Raw genomic sequence first — 15563 nt, 5'->3', positions numbered from 1 at the left:
TTGCAGTGCACCGCAGGTTCCTCCTAGATCTCGTCGTGGGTCCAACATTATCCAACCCGATTCCCTCGTTTCTAGTCACTCGTCACCCGCCGACATTCCTGATCCTAAACCTCCCAAACCTCCACCACGGCCACCACCTACAGATGACACTCCTTTGAAAACTGGAAAGGACATTGTTGATAATTCTGTTTGGTATGAGTATGGATGTGTGTAACATATGTACTTGCTATTGGCACAAGAGGAGGTATACTAAAGAGAATGACCAATAGGTCTCATAATGTGTTCACGTTTTTCACTGATGTTTCTCTCCAATTTAACCTCAGATGTTAAATAAATTTTTTAAAATTTGATCTACAACTTAAAAATTCCTCCTCGCAGAGTCATATATATATATATATATATATATATATATAGGACTGACAATTAACATTTTTGTGACAAGTGCCGCAATGGAACTGATTTTGTTACCTGAACTTACTTATGATTAGGCTTTAGTAAAAGTCTGGTTTTTCAAAATGCAATAGATATGGTGCATGACATTAATGTAGTGACTTGAGAGTCTGGGGAAGGGGGGGGGGGAGTATTGACTACTGTATACTCTTGTAATAAAATATGACGTCAGCTGATCTCAAGCCGTTGTATAATCTGTTAGGCAGATCAGGTGTAATTTTTTTTATTGGTACTACTGCAGTTTCATGTATACTGCTTTTGTGATTTATTTGTACATATTTGAGAAGGCACAACAATTTATTTGTACATACATTTGTAATAACTTGTTTTGTATGAGCCACCATATTTTGATTTTTCTATATGTTAGTAGAGAGATCTAAATGACTGTTTGCATCATGTAAGTTAAATGCATATCATTTTCATTTCACTTTAAATTGTGTATCATCAAAATCTAGAATAATCATTCATTTGATGTATGAAACCTTCATATACCGAGTCAAACCTGTGATGTCCTGTGGTTTGCTAGGCTGTTCCTGGAGACATCGGGCTGTTTTAACAGTAATACTGTAGAATCTGGTTATTTTATTGAAATAAATTTTAAAAATTGATGTTAAGTTACAGTAATTAGAATCAGATGACGAGATACAATAACGCAGCTGAAGATACGATGACCAAACCACACTCCAGGAGATGAAGAAACGATGACATTTTGGTCTGTCCTGGACCATTATCAAGTCGTGTGTCTTGATTGTCATTATCAAGTCACAATCGACTTGATAATGGTCCAGGAGGTACCGAAACGTCATAGTTTCTTCATCTTCTGGTGTGTGTAATTTGGTCATTGTAATTAGAATCAGTGCCATGCATTGAGTTTCCAGCCTTCAGTTTTTTACACTGCTCTCCTCTAGGGCAAATGTAATGTTATTGCTGTATCATTATTCTTTTAAATTCTAGCCAAGAGAGTGTTCAAGAGTATAGGACATATTACTGTAAAATTCAGTTTTGTCTCTTGGTGTAGGTAATGTTAGCTTGTTGAGTCGAGATGTGCATTTGTAGTATTCCTTACGGCCACTTTTGTGGCATATCTGTGTAGTGCATAAAGCAGTTTAAAACGCATCATGTTTGACAGGTTGTTTATTCCTTAATTTTTGTAGAACGGCTTAAAGGAAGGAAGAAACAGGACTGTTATACAAGATCTTGCAGTAAAATGTTCTCAATTTCTTATTTGAAACAGATTGGTCTACATATATACATTTTAATGGAACTTCCTTAGGCTATTACACTCCTTTGGAGGAAACAAAAGTAGATGATTGGTTATCAGTTTCAAAATTTACTGAAGTTTGTGGCTTGAATCCCATTTGTCCTATCAAAGTAAGATTTGTAGAGAATATTCACTAAGGAGTGTGACCTGAGGTGTGTTAGAAGTGGTGTCTTGTTATATCTGATCTCATATTTGTAATAGTTCTTGACAAACGTATATTAGTCACATTAATCACCCGAGAAATTAATCCAAGCTCATTGTAGTACGAGTGTAAAAATCACCGTTGAAATTCAGTATGCTCAAGTATGATAAATTCATGGTCATATTACTGAAGATGGTAATATTCAAAAAAGACAAAAAATCATTAATTTAACACACAAATCATTGATATATTGTGTGTGTGATAACTGCATGTGTCAATACTGTCAAGTGTGATCGTGTGTGTTTTAACCTATGCATTACTCGGCTGGTCTTGGTTGAGATACAATAACATTTCTTGTCCAGCTTAAAGTACTGAAACATTACAGGGCAGCATGAATTAAAAATTATGAATGTAAATGTTGTTTTCTTTAGTTACAATTCATCCCTTTAAGTATTTAAATATCTTTGCACAGTTTGTATCAGCTGTGCCACTGTGCTGTGTTCTTTTACTAAATACAGTTTTATATTACACTACACTTCATTGTTGCCTGCCTTCCTTCTAAGGCAAGTATTTTTTCCTGTGAAGCTCTACACAGCTTCCTTTGCTCTCAGAAATACCCCCTCACTGTCTGGCCCGTTGTCGCCGTGAGGTGGCTTAGTGGGCAGCTGCCGGAGTGTGATGCTCCTTGGGTCAGTCCTCTGTCCTTTTGCAGCCTTATGCTCCTGCTGCTGCCTTTACCAATTTTGCCAGACCCCTTTTCCTTTTCCTCTTGTTTCATTTTTCTTCCCCCTCTTCTCCTATCAAATTGTCATTTCCTGCCGACTTTTTGACTGTTTTGATTATTCTTTCGACCTTCTTTTGTTTTGACGCCCGGGTGTTTGAGGAGGCATACTCTTGCACCCGTAGAACTGTAGTACCCAACGTCTCGAGCGAGGGGACCCTTTTATTGTCAATCCTCCTTTCGTCACTGAACCCGCTCTCGATGGACTCACGGTTCTTAAGGTGGCGTTTATGGGGCGTATACTCACGACGCACCCCTGGGGGGCCCCCGGCAAGATCGGTGATAGCTTCTTGTTGGGTGTCCTGCCTCTAATTGTGGCTCCATGGTGGGTGTGGGGGCACATTCGTGAATGAAAGTTTTCCCTCGTTTTCATGGCTGATAATGTTTCCCTTGTACTTTCTCAGGCTCGTGGGGTGGGTGACCAAGCCCCCGAGTCGGACTGTGTTGGAAGACCAGGCCCTGTAGCCCCTGCTGCATTGGGCCCCGACGACCTGGATACTCCCCTCAGCTCCCCTCCCTCCTCTGCGGTAGGGTCGAGTCCCCAGCCCCCAGTGGTGACCACTTCATCCCCTGGCACGGCTTCGTCTCTCATTGTGACTACTATGCCTCGTATCCCCTCTCTCTCTGGGGGTTCTCAACGCCGTTCCCGCCACGGCCGCACTCGCACGATCCCTTCCCGTAATACTACTTACAACGCCTTGTTTGGTCCTGCTACGTGGGCTAAATACTTTGATCTCCACCATCTGGATTCTACTCCTCCTGACGATTTCTCCCTCCATAAACACCTTGTTGATTCAGTAGATGCCTCTGTTACTTTTAACTCCACCAGTTACGGTACGCGTGTCATCGCTGCTGCTCCTCAGGATGCAGCTACTCGCTTAGCTGCTTTGTCCTGCATTGGAGAGACCCCTGTTCGGGTCTCCAAAAACGCTCGGTTAAATGCCAGTGTTGGCATTGTTCTCCTCCCACACCATGTTGCAACTGGTGTTCAGGACCTCAAAGATTGCCATGAGGATAGTAAACATATCCTTGAAGCCCAAGGCCATTCTGTCCTCCAGGTGGACACGTTTACTCGACCCCCTCGTGGTCGTTGCCGACAGCTCCTTCGAGTTGTAAAAATCACCTTTAATAGTAGGACCCTTCCGCCCTCTATTCTTGCTGGTGCCAGATGCTCCGTTCAGGAGTACATTCTCTCCCCTAGACTTTGCAATAAGTGTTGGAAGTTCGGGCACGGTGTCCTCAAATGCACCAGTACTATGTATCTGTGCCCCATGTGTGGGGATGATAGTCATTCTAAGTCCGAGTGCACTTCTCCCCAGGCTCACTGCCTCAATTGCGGTGAGGCCCACCCTACTTTCTCACGCTCGTGTGTACACTGCAAACTCGAAGAAGCCGTCCTCAACTTGAAGCACCGTGATCGTCTGTCTTTTCCTGAAGCGAGACGCCAAGCTCATCGTCTCACCCCTTTTGCGGGCATATCCTACGCTCGCGTTTTTACCTTCTTGTAAAGCCACTAACACACACATAGTGCTTCAGGCAGGTCCTTAATCTAACGGATAATTTTAAATAGGTAATTTGTAGAAAATTCTGAAGTGTTAAGTTTATGATCTCCTGCTGTGTCTCTGCCTGTTCCAGTGCATTGGCTCAAACGTTGCCTTTTGTTCCCAGCAATCTAGCACACATATTGTTAAGGTCTACTCTGAAGAACAATGCGACAGGCTAGCTGCACTCCTGCATGTTGGTGAGGTTCTAGCTAGTCACAAAAATGTAAGGATGAATGATAGCACTGAGACCACAGTATTATTCTGCTGTCCCATCTCAGTGTTGGAGGCAGGGGTATTTGAGATTGCCATGGCAACATCAAGATGAGCGTTCCACGGGAACTCTAATATGCAGGCAGATATGTTAACACTCCCCATCATGGTATGCATATTAGGCCTCTTCATATTGCAAAGAATATTTTTGACAATCGCACCTTCCCAATTGTAGTTGTTCTTGTGTCAAATCCTCTGTCTATGAGAATGCCCCCTCCAAGCACGAGTGCCACACTTGGAAGTTTGGCCATGGTGCTCCGACATGTCGAAGTGAAATGTTCTTTTGCACCATTTGTGGGAATTGCAGTCAAGTTAATAATGTTTGCAAGAGCTTACAGGTTTGCTGCATTAATTGTAGTGGTACCCCACGCTGCATTCTTCAGTCCTGTGCTCATTATAAATTGTTCCCTTCTCAAAGTCATTGCACCAGTTAAGCCATCTTCTTGTCAAGACACTCAGACTGACTTCCCGTCTGGTCCTCAGCTCTGGAACCATTTTCCAGGACCTTGCTGATGAGATCTCACTGTACCACCACCTTATTGTTTTCACATATATTCTTCTCGCTACTTGACTTGTATCCTTGATGCACAATCCCGTACCTGTTGTATATCTGCCGATGAATCAGAGGATCCATGCCCCAGCAGCCCGGCCTCTGACCACGCCTGCTGGTTGGTGGTCTGGTCAATCAATCTGTTTGATGCTGCTCCTCACAGCCTGACATATGAGTCAGCGTGGTTGATCAGATATCCTTTGAAGATGTTTGTTACGTTCTCTTTTGAACACTGTGAGAAGTCGGCCAGTTGTGTAGAGAAGTCTTGGGGTTTTGATGTTGATCAAGTTCTCTCTCAGCATACTTGGGACCTAGGGATAGTTCCCCTAGATTAGAAATATGCAAATGTCACCCCATTTTTCAAAAGGGCAAAAAGAGCTCAGCAGAAAACTACAGTCTGATCAGGTTGACATTACACATCTGCAAGCTCATGGAGGGAATCCTAAGGGAGAAAATCATTCTCCATCTCACAGAAAACAGTCTTGTAAACTCCATTCACCTGGACTGAATATGATGTTGACATGGGTCAGTAATTCCTTTGGGCTAGAGTAGTAGTCAGGGAAAGTCGAAAAATCCAGTTTGGCTGCAGGATACTGAAAAGTTGACTTTTAAGACTGCTCTTAACCCAGTCGATAGAGCTACGGCCTTACATGCGTGGGGTCCAGAGTTCGAGACCCCATTCAGCCCAGGTGAATGGAATGTTTATTTCTTCGGAAGTGTGGATGGCAATTTATAGTCTTGTAAAATCAACGCACGATGGGTTTGTTAAAAGTCAACCCATCCTCCTGTTTAGATAGTAGTTTGTGTAACTATGTACACCATAGTACAAACATTGACGTAGTAAGCAATTAGTAGAAATTGGTACTACAGTATTCACTTTATATATAGAGTGTGAAAAAATTTAGCTAAAAAACAAAATCACATATTCATAGGGCTAGTATAGCACACACATGTACTGTATTAGGCCTCAGATAATGTGCATTAGGCCTAGGAAGGTTAGTTTGTCTTTGCAACATAAATACAAAACCTTTTCCGTTCTGGACAAATTGAAGAGTACAGATTTGTAATTGGTAATTTTGTTGTACTCACCTAGTTGTGTAGAATGTTTGTCACTATATGTACTATGCTCCTCATTGTTACTATAAGTTAGTTTAGTTCATTTATTATGCACCCCATACCCATCTTGTGGGCGGTAGTGGAAAGGGTTACAGAGGCACATAATGGGCTCAGGGACTGAACCCCACAATTCATTTAGCTAAGCAAGTTACAATCTTGATGAGCTAGTTACAAAATTCAATATAAGTCGTCACATCAACAATGGGTTCGAGATCGACCTCAAGTACAGGTTCTAAATTAAGCAACTGACATATGTGGAGAGCTAGTGTCAAAATTTATATTTTCTGATCAGGGGAAGGAAGACACCAAGCCTTGGGGGCGTAATTTTATTGACATGATAAATAATTCTGCAGAAGTAAAACAGGCTTTTAAATAGGACTTAACAAATGTATAACATAGCCGTGGCTAACGCAAAGTACACGAAATATCTTAAATTGTACACCCGTAGTAAAACGTAATCTTATAGCCTAGTAACAAACTCTGCAGAAACCTAATGTCCTAATGTCTAGAATTAGCAGTGAGGCGAATGTAACAAATCTAATACTAAGTATAACAGGACACCAAAGTGAACAACATAACATAAGGGAAACCCTAGCTGGAGAATAATCAGGCGGCAGAAAACATAGTGACTGGGGAAGCCTGATATGTATTTGGAGAAGAAAATAACCCCAGGCCAGAGGCCGAGCCGCCAAGGAAGGAATTACCTGACAAGGTAGGGCTTACTAGTAGAATGTCTGTAAAGTCAAAGTAGTAGCTGCGGACAGCGGAACACTTGGGGACGGGCGCTGCACCCCCCCACCCATCCCCAGTGAAACGGGAGGAAAACGTGAGGAACAACGACTGACGTAGTCAGAACCGTGAGAACTGGCAGCCAGCAGAAAGGGGGAGGAGGGTGGGCGCTTCGTGAATCTTGGACCTGGTCGGGAGAGGGAGTGAGAGCGGGACCTGACTTCCCGCGCCTTTTATGCCACCCAGGCTGGCCGCACCACGCCTGCGGGACGCGATGCGCAATTGTCTCTTCCTTCCCCCGTCAGAAACTCCACCGCCTTTCGTCAAAAGGCAGTGGGCCATTTTCTGATCAGGGGAAGGAAGACACCAAGCCTTGGGGGCGTAATTTTATTGACATGATAAATAATTCTGCAGAAGTAAAACAGGCTTTTAAATAGGACTTAACAAATGTATAACATAGCCGTGGCTAACGCAAAGTACACGAAATATCTTAAATTGTACACCCGTAGTAAAACGTAATCTTATAGCCTAGTAACAAACTCTGCAGAAACCTAATGTCCTAATGTCTAGAATTAGCAGTGAGGCGAATGTAACAAATCTAATACTAAGTATAACAGGACACCAAAGTGAACAACATAACATAAGGGAAACCCTAGCTGGAGAATAATCAGGCGGCAGAAAACATAGTGACTGGGGAAGCCTGATATGTATTTGGAGAAGAAAATAACCCCAGGCCAGAGGCCGAGCCGCCAAGGAAGGAATTACCTGACAAGGTAGGGCTTACTAGTAGAATGTCTGTAAAGTCAAAGTAGTAGCTGCGGACAGCGGAACACTTGGGGACGGGCGCTGCACCCCCACCCCGCAGGCCAGCAGGCCGGACCCCCCCCCGAAGGGCGAGTGCCCGCTGGCCGCGAGGGAAACCTCAGGGAGGCAGAGCAACTACGCTACAAAACTAGGAAGGAAGGAGGACAAGCTGGAGGAGCTCGCACATCGCCTCGACTTATGCCCCCTGGCCTTGGCCCGTGGGCGACGGTCGGTGAAGGTGGGGGGCAGGGGCGGCTGTAGCAGCCGCGGCAGGGTCTGCCTCGGTGGTTCCCATGCCCTGAAGGCTTGTGACATGAGAGGGCCCCCGAGCCTGCGCGATGGGCGCCTGCAGCGTCGTCCAATCGTCGGCCGAAAAAGGTGGAGGCTGCGACGCTGTGCCACCCGCCGCTTTGCCGGCAGTGGCCTCTGGGAAGTGTGGTCGCCGTGCACATCAGAGCCGCCCGAGGAGGCCCCCGAGGGGGGGAGGCGAAGCGAAGGCCGGCTGCGTCCTCACCCCACTGCGCTGTTGTCCTCACGCGACGTCGCCCGAGCCCTCTTCCGTGTTGCAGTTGCTGCGTGATCCGGCTTCTCGCCACTGCGGAAAATGAAAAAGTAAGCATCGACAGGTCTAACGGGGGAAAACAGGCAGGGAGGCCCAGCTGCCGCACCGGCAACCGTCACATACACAAGTAGACAAAAGCAAGGTAAAGTTAAGTGTCCATAGTGATTGAGAATACCGGACATAGCCAATGCTATCGTAATAAAACCAATGTAATAAACTCTGAGCAGTTAAAATAGATTAAGAGAGTAATATTCATGTATAGATTGAACAGTAATATTCATGGTATAGTTTGGTTATAATAAGACCGTATTACTCATTGTATAGTTTGTTTATATTAAGACAGTATTAATCGTGGGATAGTATAGAAGAATTCAAACAATAATAATCTCAAAAGTAAAAACAAAATTATTTGAGTATCCCACAGAAATGTACACTGCTTTAACACTGCAACAGTGTTATTAAGTAAATACCGGGCATAACTGGAGCTGGACTATGTAACAAATTAATCTTAGAAACTTAAATAATATAAATAACATAGCGAGGCCAAAACAGTAAGAAAGGCATGAGGCGTAAGCAGTGCTAGAAACAGAGAATAAATAGCGGAGTAAATACAAGACAAACTGAAACTGAACAAGTAAATAGCTTAAGACCGTATTATAATATACTTGTATTTAAGCTGAACAAATAAAAGGTATAATATACTTGTATTTAAGCTGAACAAATAAAAGAGTAAACAGTGATAATCATGGATAATTTGGGTAGATTAAAGCAGGACTATACAAGGTATAGGATGGTTAGGTTGAACAGTAATATATGCATGGTATAGTTTGGATAGCTTAAAATTGTAAAGTTCATGGGATAGATTGGATAATTAAACAGTACTTATTCATGGAATAGATGGTCTAGAGTAAACCAATAATAGTCTCAAAAGTGAAAACAAAATTATTTGCATATCCCACGGTAATGGACACTGCCTTAACGCTGCAACAGGAATAGTAAGTAAATACAAGGCATAACTGAAAGCTGAACAAAGTAATAAAATAATTTAGGGAACTTAAATAAATGATAACATGGCGTAGCTCACCCAAACCGACAGACCGCTCTACGGCATGCGCCTACCCTGGAGGAGTAGAACAGAACAGTGAGAACGGGAGGGGAATAATATATTCTAATAATAGAATAAGACCGTAATATAATGTACTTGCATATAAGCTGAACAAATAAAAGAAACAGTGGTAATCATGGGAAGATTTGGTAGCTTAAAGCGGGATTAATCAAGGGATAGGATGGTAGGTTAAGCAGTAATGTGCATGGTATGGTTTGGATAGCGTAAAACTGTAATGTTCAAGGGATGGAATGGTTATTAAAACAGTATTAATCAAGGGAGAATGGCTAGCCTAGCAATAATATTCTCAAAAGTGAAACAAAATTAGTTGAGTATCCCACAGCAATGGACACTGCATTAACGCTGCTAGAGGAATAGTAAGTAAATACAAGGCATAACTAAGCTGAACAATGCAATAATTAATTTAGAAACTTAAATAAAAGATAATAACATAACATAGCCCACCCAAGCGGACAGACCGCCCGACGGCATGCGCCTGCGCTGGAGGACAGGACAGGGAAACAGGAGGGAACGTGTACGTGCAGGAACAACAGGCGGCTACCGAGTGGACGAGACGTCAAGGTACAAACGGACCGGTCTACCCCGACCAGGCCAAACGGCTGGGGCGAACATAACGTGGGACACCGGGGCCAGCAAACACCTGGGGACGAACAAACCGGGATACACCGGCCTGCCCAAACGACTGGGTACGAACAAGCCGGGATACACCGGCCATCCCAGACGACTGGGTACGAACAGATCGGGCTACACCGGGCTACACCATCACCGGATGAGACTGAACATCCGTGTACGAACAAGCCGGGCTCCACCGGCCAGACAAAACGTCTGTGACGAGCAAGCAGGGCTGCGCCAGCCAGACAAACAGCTGAGACGAACAAGCTGGGCTACACCAGCCAGGCAAACGACTGGGACAAACAAGCTGAGCTACACCGACCGGACAAACAACTGGGACGAACACGCTGGGCTTCAACAGCCAGACAAACGACTGGGAAGAACAAGCTGGGTTACACCAGCCAGGCAAACAACTGGGACGAACAGACTGGCTTCAACAGCCAGACGAACGACTGGGACGAACAAGCAGGCTAAACCAGCCAGACAAACGTCTGGGACGAACGAACTGGGCTACACCCGCCAGACAAACGTCTGGGGCGAACGAGCTGGGCTACACCAGCCAGACAAACGTCTGGGACGAACGAGCTGGGCTACACGAGCCAGACAAACGTCTGGGCGAACGAGCTGGGCTACACCAGCCAGACAAACGTCTGGGCGAACGAGCTGGGCTACACCAGCCAGACAAACGTCTGGGGCGAACGAGCTGGGCTACACCAGCCAGACAAACGTCTGGGACGAACGAGCTGGGCTACACCAGCCAGACAAACGTCTGGGGCGAATCGAGCTGGGCTACACCAGCCAGACAAACGTCTGGGGCGAATCGAGCTGGGCTACACCAGCCAGACAAACGTCTGGGCGAACGAGCTGGGCTACACCAGCCAGACAAACGTCTGGGCAAACGGGCTGGGCTACACCAGCCAGACAAACGTCTGGGGCGAACAAGCTGGCCTACTCCGGCCAGACAACAACTGGGACGAACAAGCTGGGCTACACCAAGCGGCCAAACGTCTAGGGACGAACAGGCTGGGCTACACCAGCCAGACAGACGTCTAGTACGAACAAGCTGGGCTACACCAGCCAGACAAACGTCTAGGGACGAATACGCTGGGCAACACCAGCCAGACAAACTTCTAGGACAAACAGGCTGGGCTACACCAGCCAGACAAACTTCTAGGACAAACAGGCTGGGCTACACCAGCCAGACAAACGTCTAGGACGAACAGGCTGGGCTACACCAGCCAGACGAACGTCTAGGGCGAACAGGCTGGGTTACACCAGCCAGACAAACTACAGGGACAAACAGGCTGTGCTACACCAGCCAGACTAACGTCTAGGAACGAACAGGCTGATCTACCCCAGCCAGGCAAAACGCCTAGATACGGACAAAACGAGCAACACCGGACGGACAAACAACTGGGACGAACAAGCAGGGCATCACCGTCCAGACAAACATCAGAAGAACATGCCGGACGACACCGGCTGACGCAAGTCAGCCAATAACAAGAAAGTGTTGGGCCTACCCACCGGGGCACCGCCGCCACAAGGGCGTCTCCTGCCCGAGGGCGAAAAGGGAGAAGGACAGGAAGGAAGCGAACACAGCCCAAGGCAAGCGCTCCTGGAGCTCCATGCCACGTGGGTGATGCCGTCCTTGGCATGGGCCCCTAGGGTCGGGCCCTAGGGACAAAGACAACTAAAAACCCGGCCAGGAGGCGTCGCCACCAGGGTGACGCCAGGACGCTCGCAGGGAACCTGGCCGGTCACGCACGTCCAAGTGCATCACGAACCCTGGCCCCTAGGGCCAAGCCAAGAGGGCGCAACAAACCAGGTTCCGGGGAAAACGCCTGGGACGGGGAAGGAAACGAAGGGCATCCTTGGGGCGAGTGCTTCACCGAGCTCAAAGCCACGTGGGCGCCGCCTACCGGGCTTGGGCCCCAGGGCTCAGAACCCCGGAAACCGCCGCGTGGCGTCGCCACAGAGGGCGATGCCAGACCACAGAAGGAGCCTGGCCGCGCACGCACGGCCAGGCGCGGGCGAAACATGGCCCCTAGGGCAAGCCTAGGGGCACAGCAAACCGGGGAGGGCACACCTGGGACGAATGGTCCACCGAGCACGCAATAGGGCCGGGCCCCAGGGCACAGGACCACCGAAACCAGGCCACATGAAGTCGCCGCAGATAACCAGCGCACCAGTCCCGACCCGGAGGAACGCCAGCAACCCCAGGGAGGCAAGCAGGCGGAAGGCCCTAGGGAACTAGCTAAGCGGAACGAACGGGCCGCGAGGGACGGCGCAAACACACGCCAGCACTGGGGGTAGTCCTGACTAACTTGTACAGGAAACTCTCTTACCTTAGGGTTTGCTGGGTAGGGCAGGGGGCCCCTGCGGTACCGGCCTGGGATGTGGAAGGCCCCAAAGGATCGGAGAATATCAGTTGTGGGACCATAGTAGCGGAGAGGGAGTCCGATTGCTTGAGAAATCCCGTGTACACAGTAAACAAAACGTAGAAGTGGTAAGGGTACTGGCCCACGTGTCGATGAGGCGTGGTGCTGAGCGTGGAGCCGCTTCGTGAATCTTGGACCTGGTCGGGAGAGGGAGTGAGAGCGGGACCTGACTTCCCGCGCCTTTTATGCCACCCAGGCTGGCCGCACCACGCCTGCGGGACGCGATGCGCAATTGTCTCTTCCTTCCCCCGTCAGAAACTCCACCGCCTTTCGTCAAAAGGCAGTGGGCCATGTTTGTCCTGCACACCGCCCCCCATCCAGTGGGCAGCGGTGGATAGGTTACAATCACTTAGTTACTACCTACAGTTATCGCTGTACACCATAGTGTACACCATAGTGATAACCTGCAACAGCCTTGAGAGCTCGGAGCCTCTCTTTATACTGACGACAGTCTGAATACAACAGCACCATACAGTGGCACCTCAAGGTCAAGGTATTTGAATCTGTTTACATAGTCAAGCTGGGAGCCATCAGACAGTTGCATCTTGCGAACAGCTCCTCCCTGCCTGGGTGGGCGCCGATTGTGTATCTTTGTTTTCTCTGCTGAGATAATTAAACCTAGGTCCTGACATGAGTAATACAGAGTTAAGAGTGTTCTGCGTGTTAGCATACCCAGTGGTGTGTATCATTATATCATCAGCATAGCTAATGATGTGGACGTTGGGTTTGCTCGGTATAGAGTTTAACAGCGTGTTTATTAAGATATTAAATAAGGTAGGACTGAGGACACCACCCTGCGGGGTACCTAGTTTAAAGTCTCTTGTTACACTCCTATGTCCCTGGAAAAATACAGATGACTTCCTGTTAGATAAGTAACACCTGATCCAAGAAAGAAGCCGACCACCAATATTCATTCTTGCAAGCTCACTCAAGATAACATGTCTATTTGCAATATCAAAGGCAGACTTAAGATCTAGGAAGGTGGTGTATGACTTTTCAGTGTTCAGGGTAAGAAAGGTGGTGATGCAATGATGCACACTCCTTCCATACATAAAGCCATATATCTGGGGGGATAGCATGATTCTTATTCTATGGAGGAGACGGTTTAGGACCATTCTCTCGAATGTTTTGCAAATGCAGCTAGTAAGGGAAAATTGGGCGGAAAGCATTCTCTTGATTTGGCTTGGGAATTGGAATGATTATACTGTTGGTCCAAGAGTTAGGAAGTTCCCCAGTAACATAGCTCATATTATACAGCTCAAGCAGGAGATTCCCTGGTACTAAAGGAAGCAGACGCAATATGTCATAAGTGACATTCACATGACAACTAACAAATTAACAGCAGATTGATGAAGCAAAGGACCTTGGCGTCAGAATCCATCATTCACTGAAAGTTACACAACAAGTGGGAGCGGCAGTAAAATAAGCTATCTTGGGGTTATCTAGAGATGATTTCAGGGCTTGGCATCCTTGACCAGGCCTCCTTTTTGTTACACCCCCCCCCTCCTAGGAAGAAGCCCATAGCAGCTGTCTAACTCCAGGGTACCTATTTACTGCTAGGTGAACAGGGCATCAGGGTGAAAGAAAATCCACCCATTTGTTTCTGCTTCCTAACCAAATTCTATGAATAATCAAGTCCAGTCCAGTCCAGTCCAGTCCTTTTAACTTTAGAGAAAAGAAGGTAGTCATTCAATTGTATAAGTGTCTGGTGCGCCCTTCAACCACTTGGACTGACTGTAGAGTGAAGGTCTCGCTTCACGCACGTCGCCGTTCAATCCCCGACCGTCCAAGTGGTTGGGCACCATTCCTTTCTCCCATCCCATCCCAAGTCCTTATCTTGACCCCTTCCAAGTGCTATGTAGTCATAATGGCTTGGCAATTTACCCCCTCCCTGAAAGTTTCTTTCCTTTCTGGTGCGCCCCCACCTGGATTATTACGTCTAGGAATGGAGACCTCATCTTCAGAAAGACATTGCTTCATTGGAGAAAGTTCAACACCAGGCAGCAAAAATAATTTAAAAAGTAAGTCAACCCGCATGCCAGGACAGGTTGAGGGTTAAAAACACTGCAATCCAAACATGATAGGATTGATCTCATTGAAACGTTCAAAATCCTGCTATTTTGAAGGATGTTTATCCATACAACTTGTTCAAAAGGTCAGATGTGACACAAACAAGGAGTAACGATTTCAAGCTCAACAAGCCACAATGTAGGACTGAAAACAGGAGATGCTTTTTCACCCACAGGGTTATAAACCCATGGAACCGCCTACCCGCCGAAACCGTAAAGGCGAAAAAACTGATGAACATTAAAATTCAGCTTGAAAAAAGTCATCAGGACAAATGGGGGAACCTGTTACAAGCCGCCGGCTTCTTGTCCTCATCAAGACCACTAATGTTAGTGGCCCTCGGGTAAATATGTAGTGTTTGTGTGCAGAGACGAGCATGTAAATAATGTAGTTTACGTCTAAGGCTCCTTAATAAAAATTCATTGTGTCCGGGTATAGGCAGCCAATGTAGCCAGTGAAGCATTTACTACAGTGTAGTAAGTTACTACAGTTACTTACTACAGTGTAGTAAGTTTACTACAGTTACTTACTACAGTGTAGTAAGTTTACTACAGTTACTTACTACAGTGTAGTAAGTTACTACAGTTACTTACTACAGTGTAGTAAGTTACTACAGTTACTTACTACAGTGTAGTAAGTTACTACAGTTACTTACTACAGTGTAGTAAGTTACTACAGTTACTTACTACAGTGTAGTAAGTTACTACAGTTACTTACTACAGTGTAGTAAGTTTACTATAGTTACTTACTACAGTGTAGTAAGTTACTACAGTTACTTACTACAGTGTAGTAAGTTACTACAGTTACTTACTACAGTGTAGTAAGTTACTACAGTTTACTACGCCAGTGTAGCAGTGTAGCAGCCAATGTAAATAAATAAATAAATAAATATGTTTATTCAGGTAAGGTACATACATACAAGTGATGTTACATTAATGGATTGATATATAGATAGAGCTAGTACATACAATGCCTGAAGCCACTATTACGCAATGCGTTTCGATGTAGTTTATATACACACTGAAGGGATTCATTACCAGCCCCGTGTTGCTGGAAGAATGCCACATAATTATAATAATAAATCATTGTGTTGGAGGACAGGCAGCCTGTG

At 46.1% G+C, this 15563-nt stretch overlaps 1 protein-coding gene and 1 long non-coding RNA gene across 2 annotated transcripts in view; one reads left to right on the top strand and one right to left on the bottom strand.

The window, feature by feature from the left end:
* Positions 1 to 2269, top strand: part of LOC123760269 (girdin) — a 167659-nt gene extending 165390 nt beyond the window's left edge. The window contains exon 32 of the mRNA XM_069338200.1: positions 7 to 2269. Coding sequence (XP_069194301.1) covers positions 7 to 214 — 208 coding nt within the window. The 3' untranslated portion in view covers positions 215 to 2269. The remainder of the gene's footprint in view (positions 1 to 6) is intronic.
* Positions 2270 to 7832: 5563 nt separating this feature from the next.
* On the bottom strand, positions 7833 to 12904 carry LOC138372778 (uncharacterized). The gene is made up of 2 exons (XR_011230963.1): positions 12293 to 12904; positions 7833 to 8242 (listed from the first exon to the last, which is right to left on the bottom strand). It is a non-coding gene; the product is annotated as an uncharacterized lncRNA (long non-coding RNA).
* Positions 12905 to 15563: the final 2659 nt, after the last annotated feature.

The sequence above is a fragment of the Procambarus clarkii genome, chromosome 39 (assembly GCF_040958095.1).
Source record: "Procambarus clarkii isolate CNS0578487 chromosome 39, FALCON_Pclarkii_2.0, whole genome shotgun sequence".
Taxonomy (NCBI): Eukaryota; Metazoa; Arthropoda; class Malacostraca; order Decapoda; family Cambaridae; genus Procambarus; species Procambarus clarkii.
The sequence above is the reverse complement of the archived record's forward strand: the minus strand, read 5'-3'. Positions and strand labels throughout refer to the sequence as shown.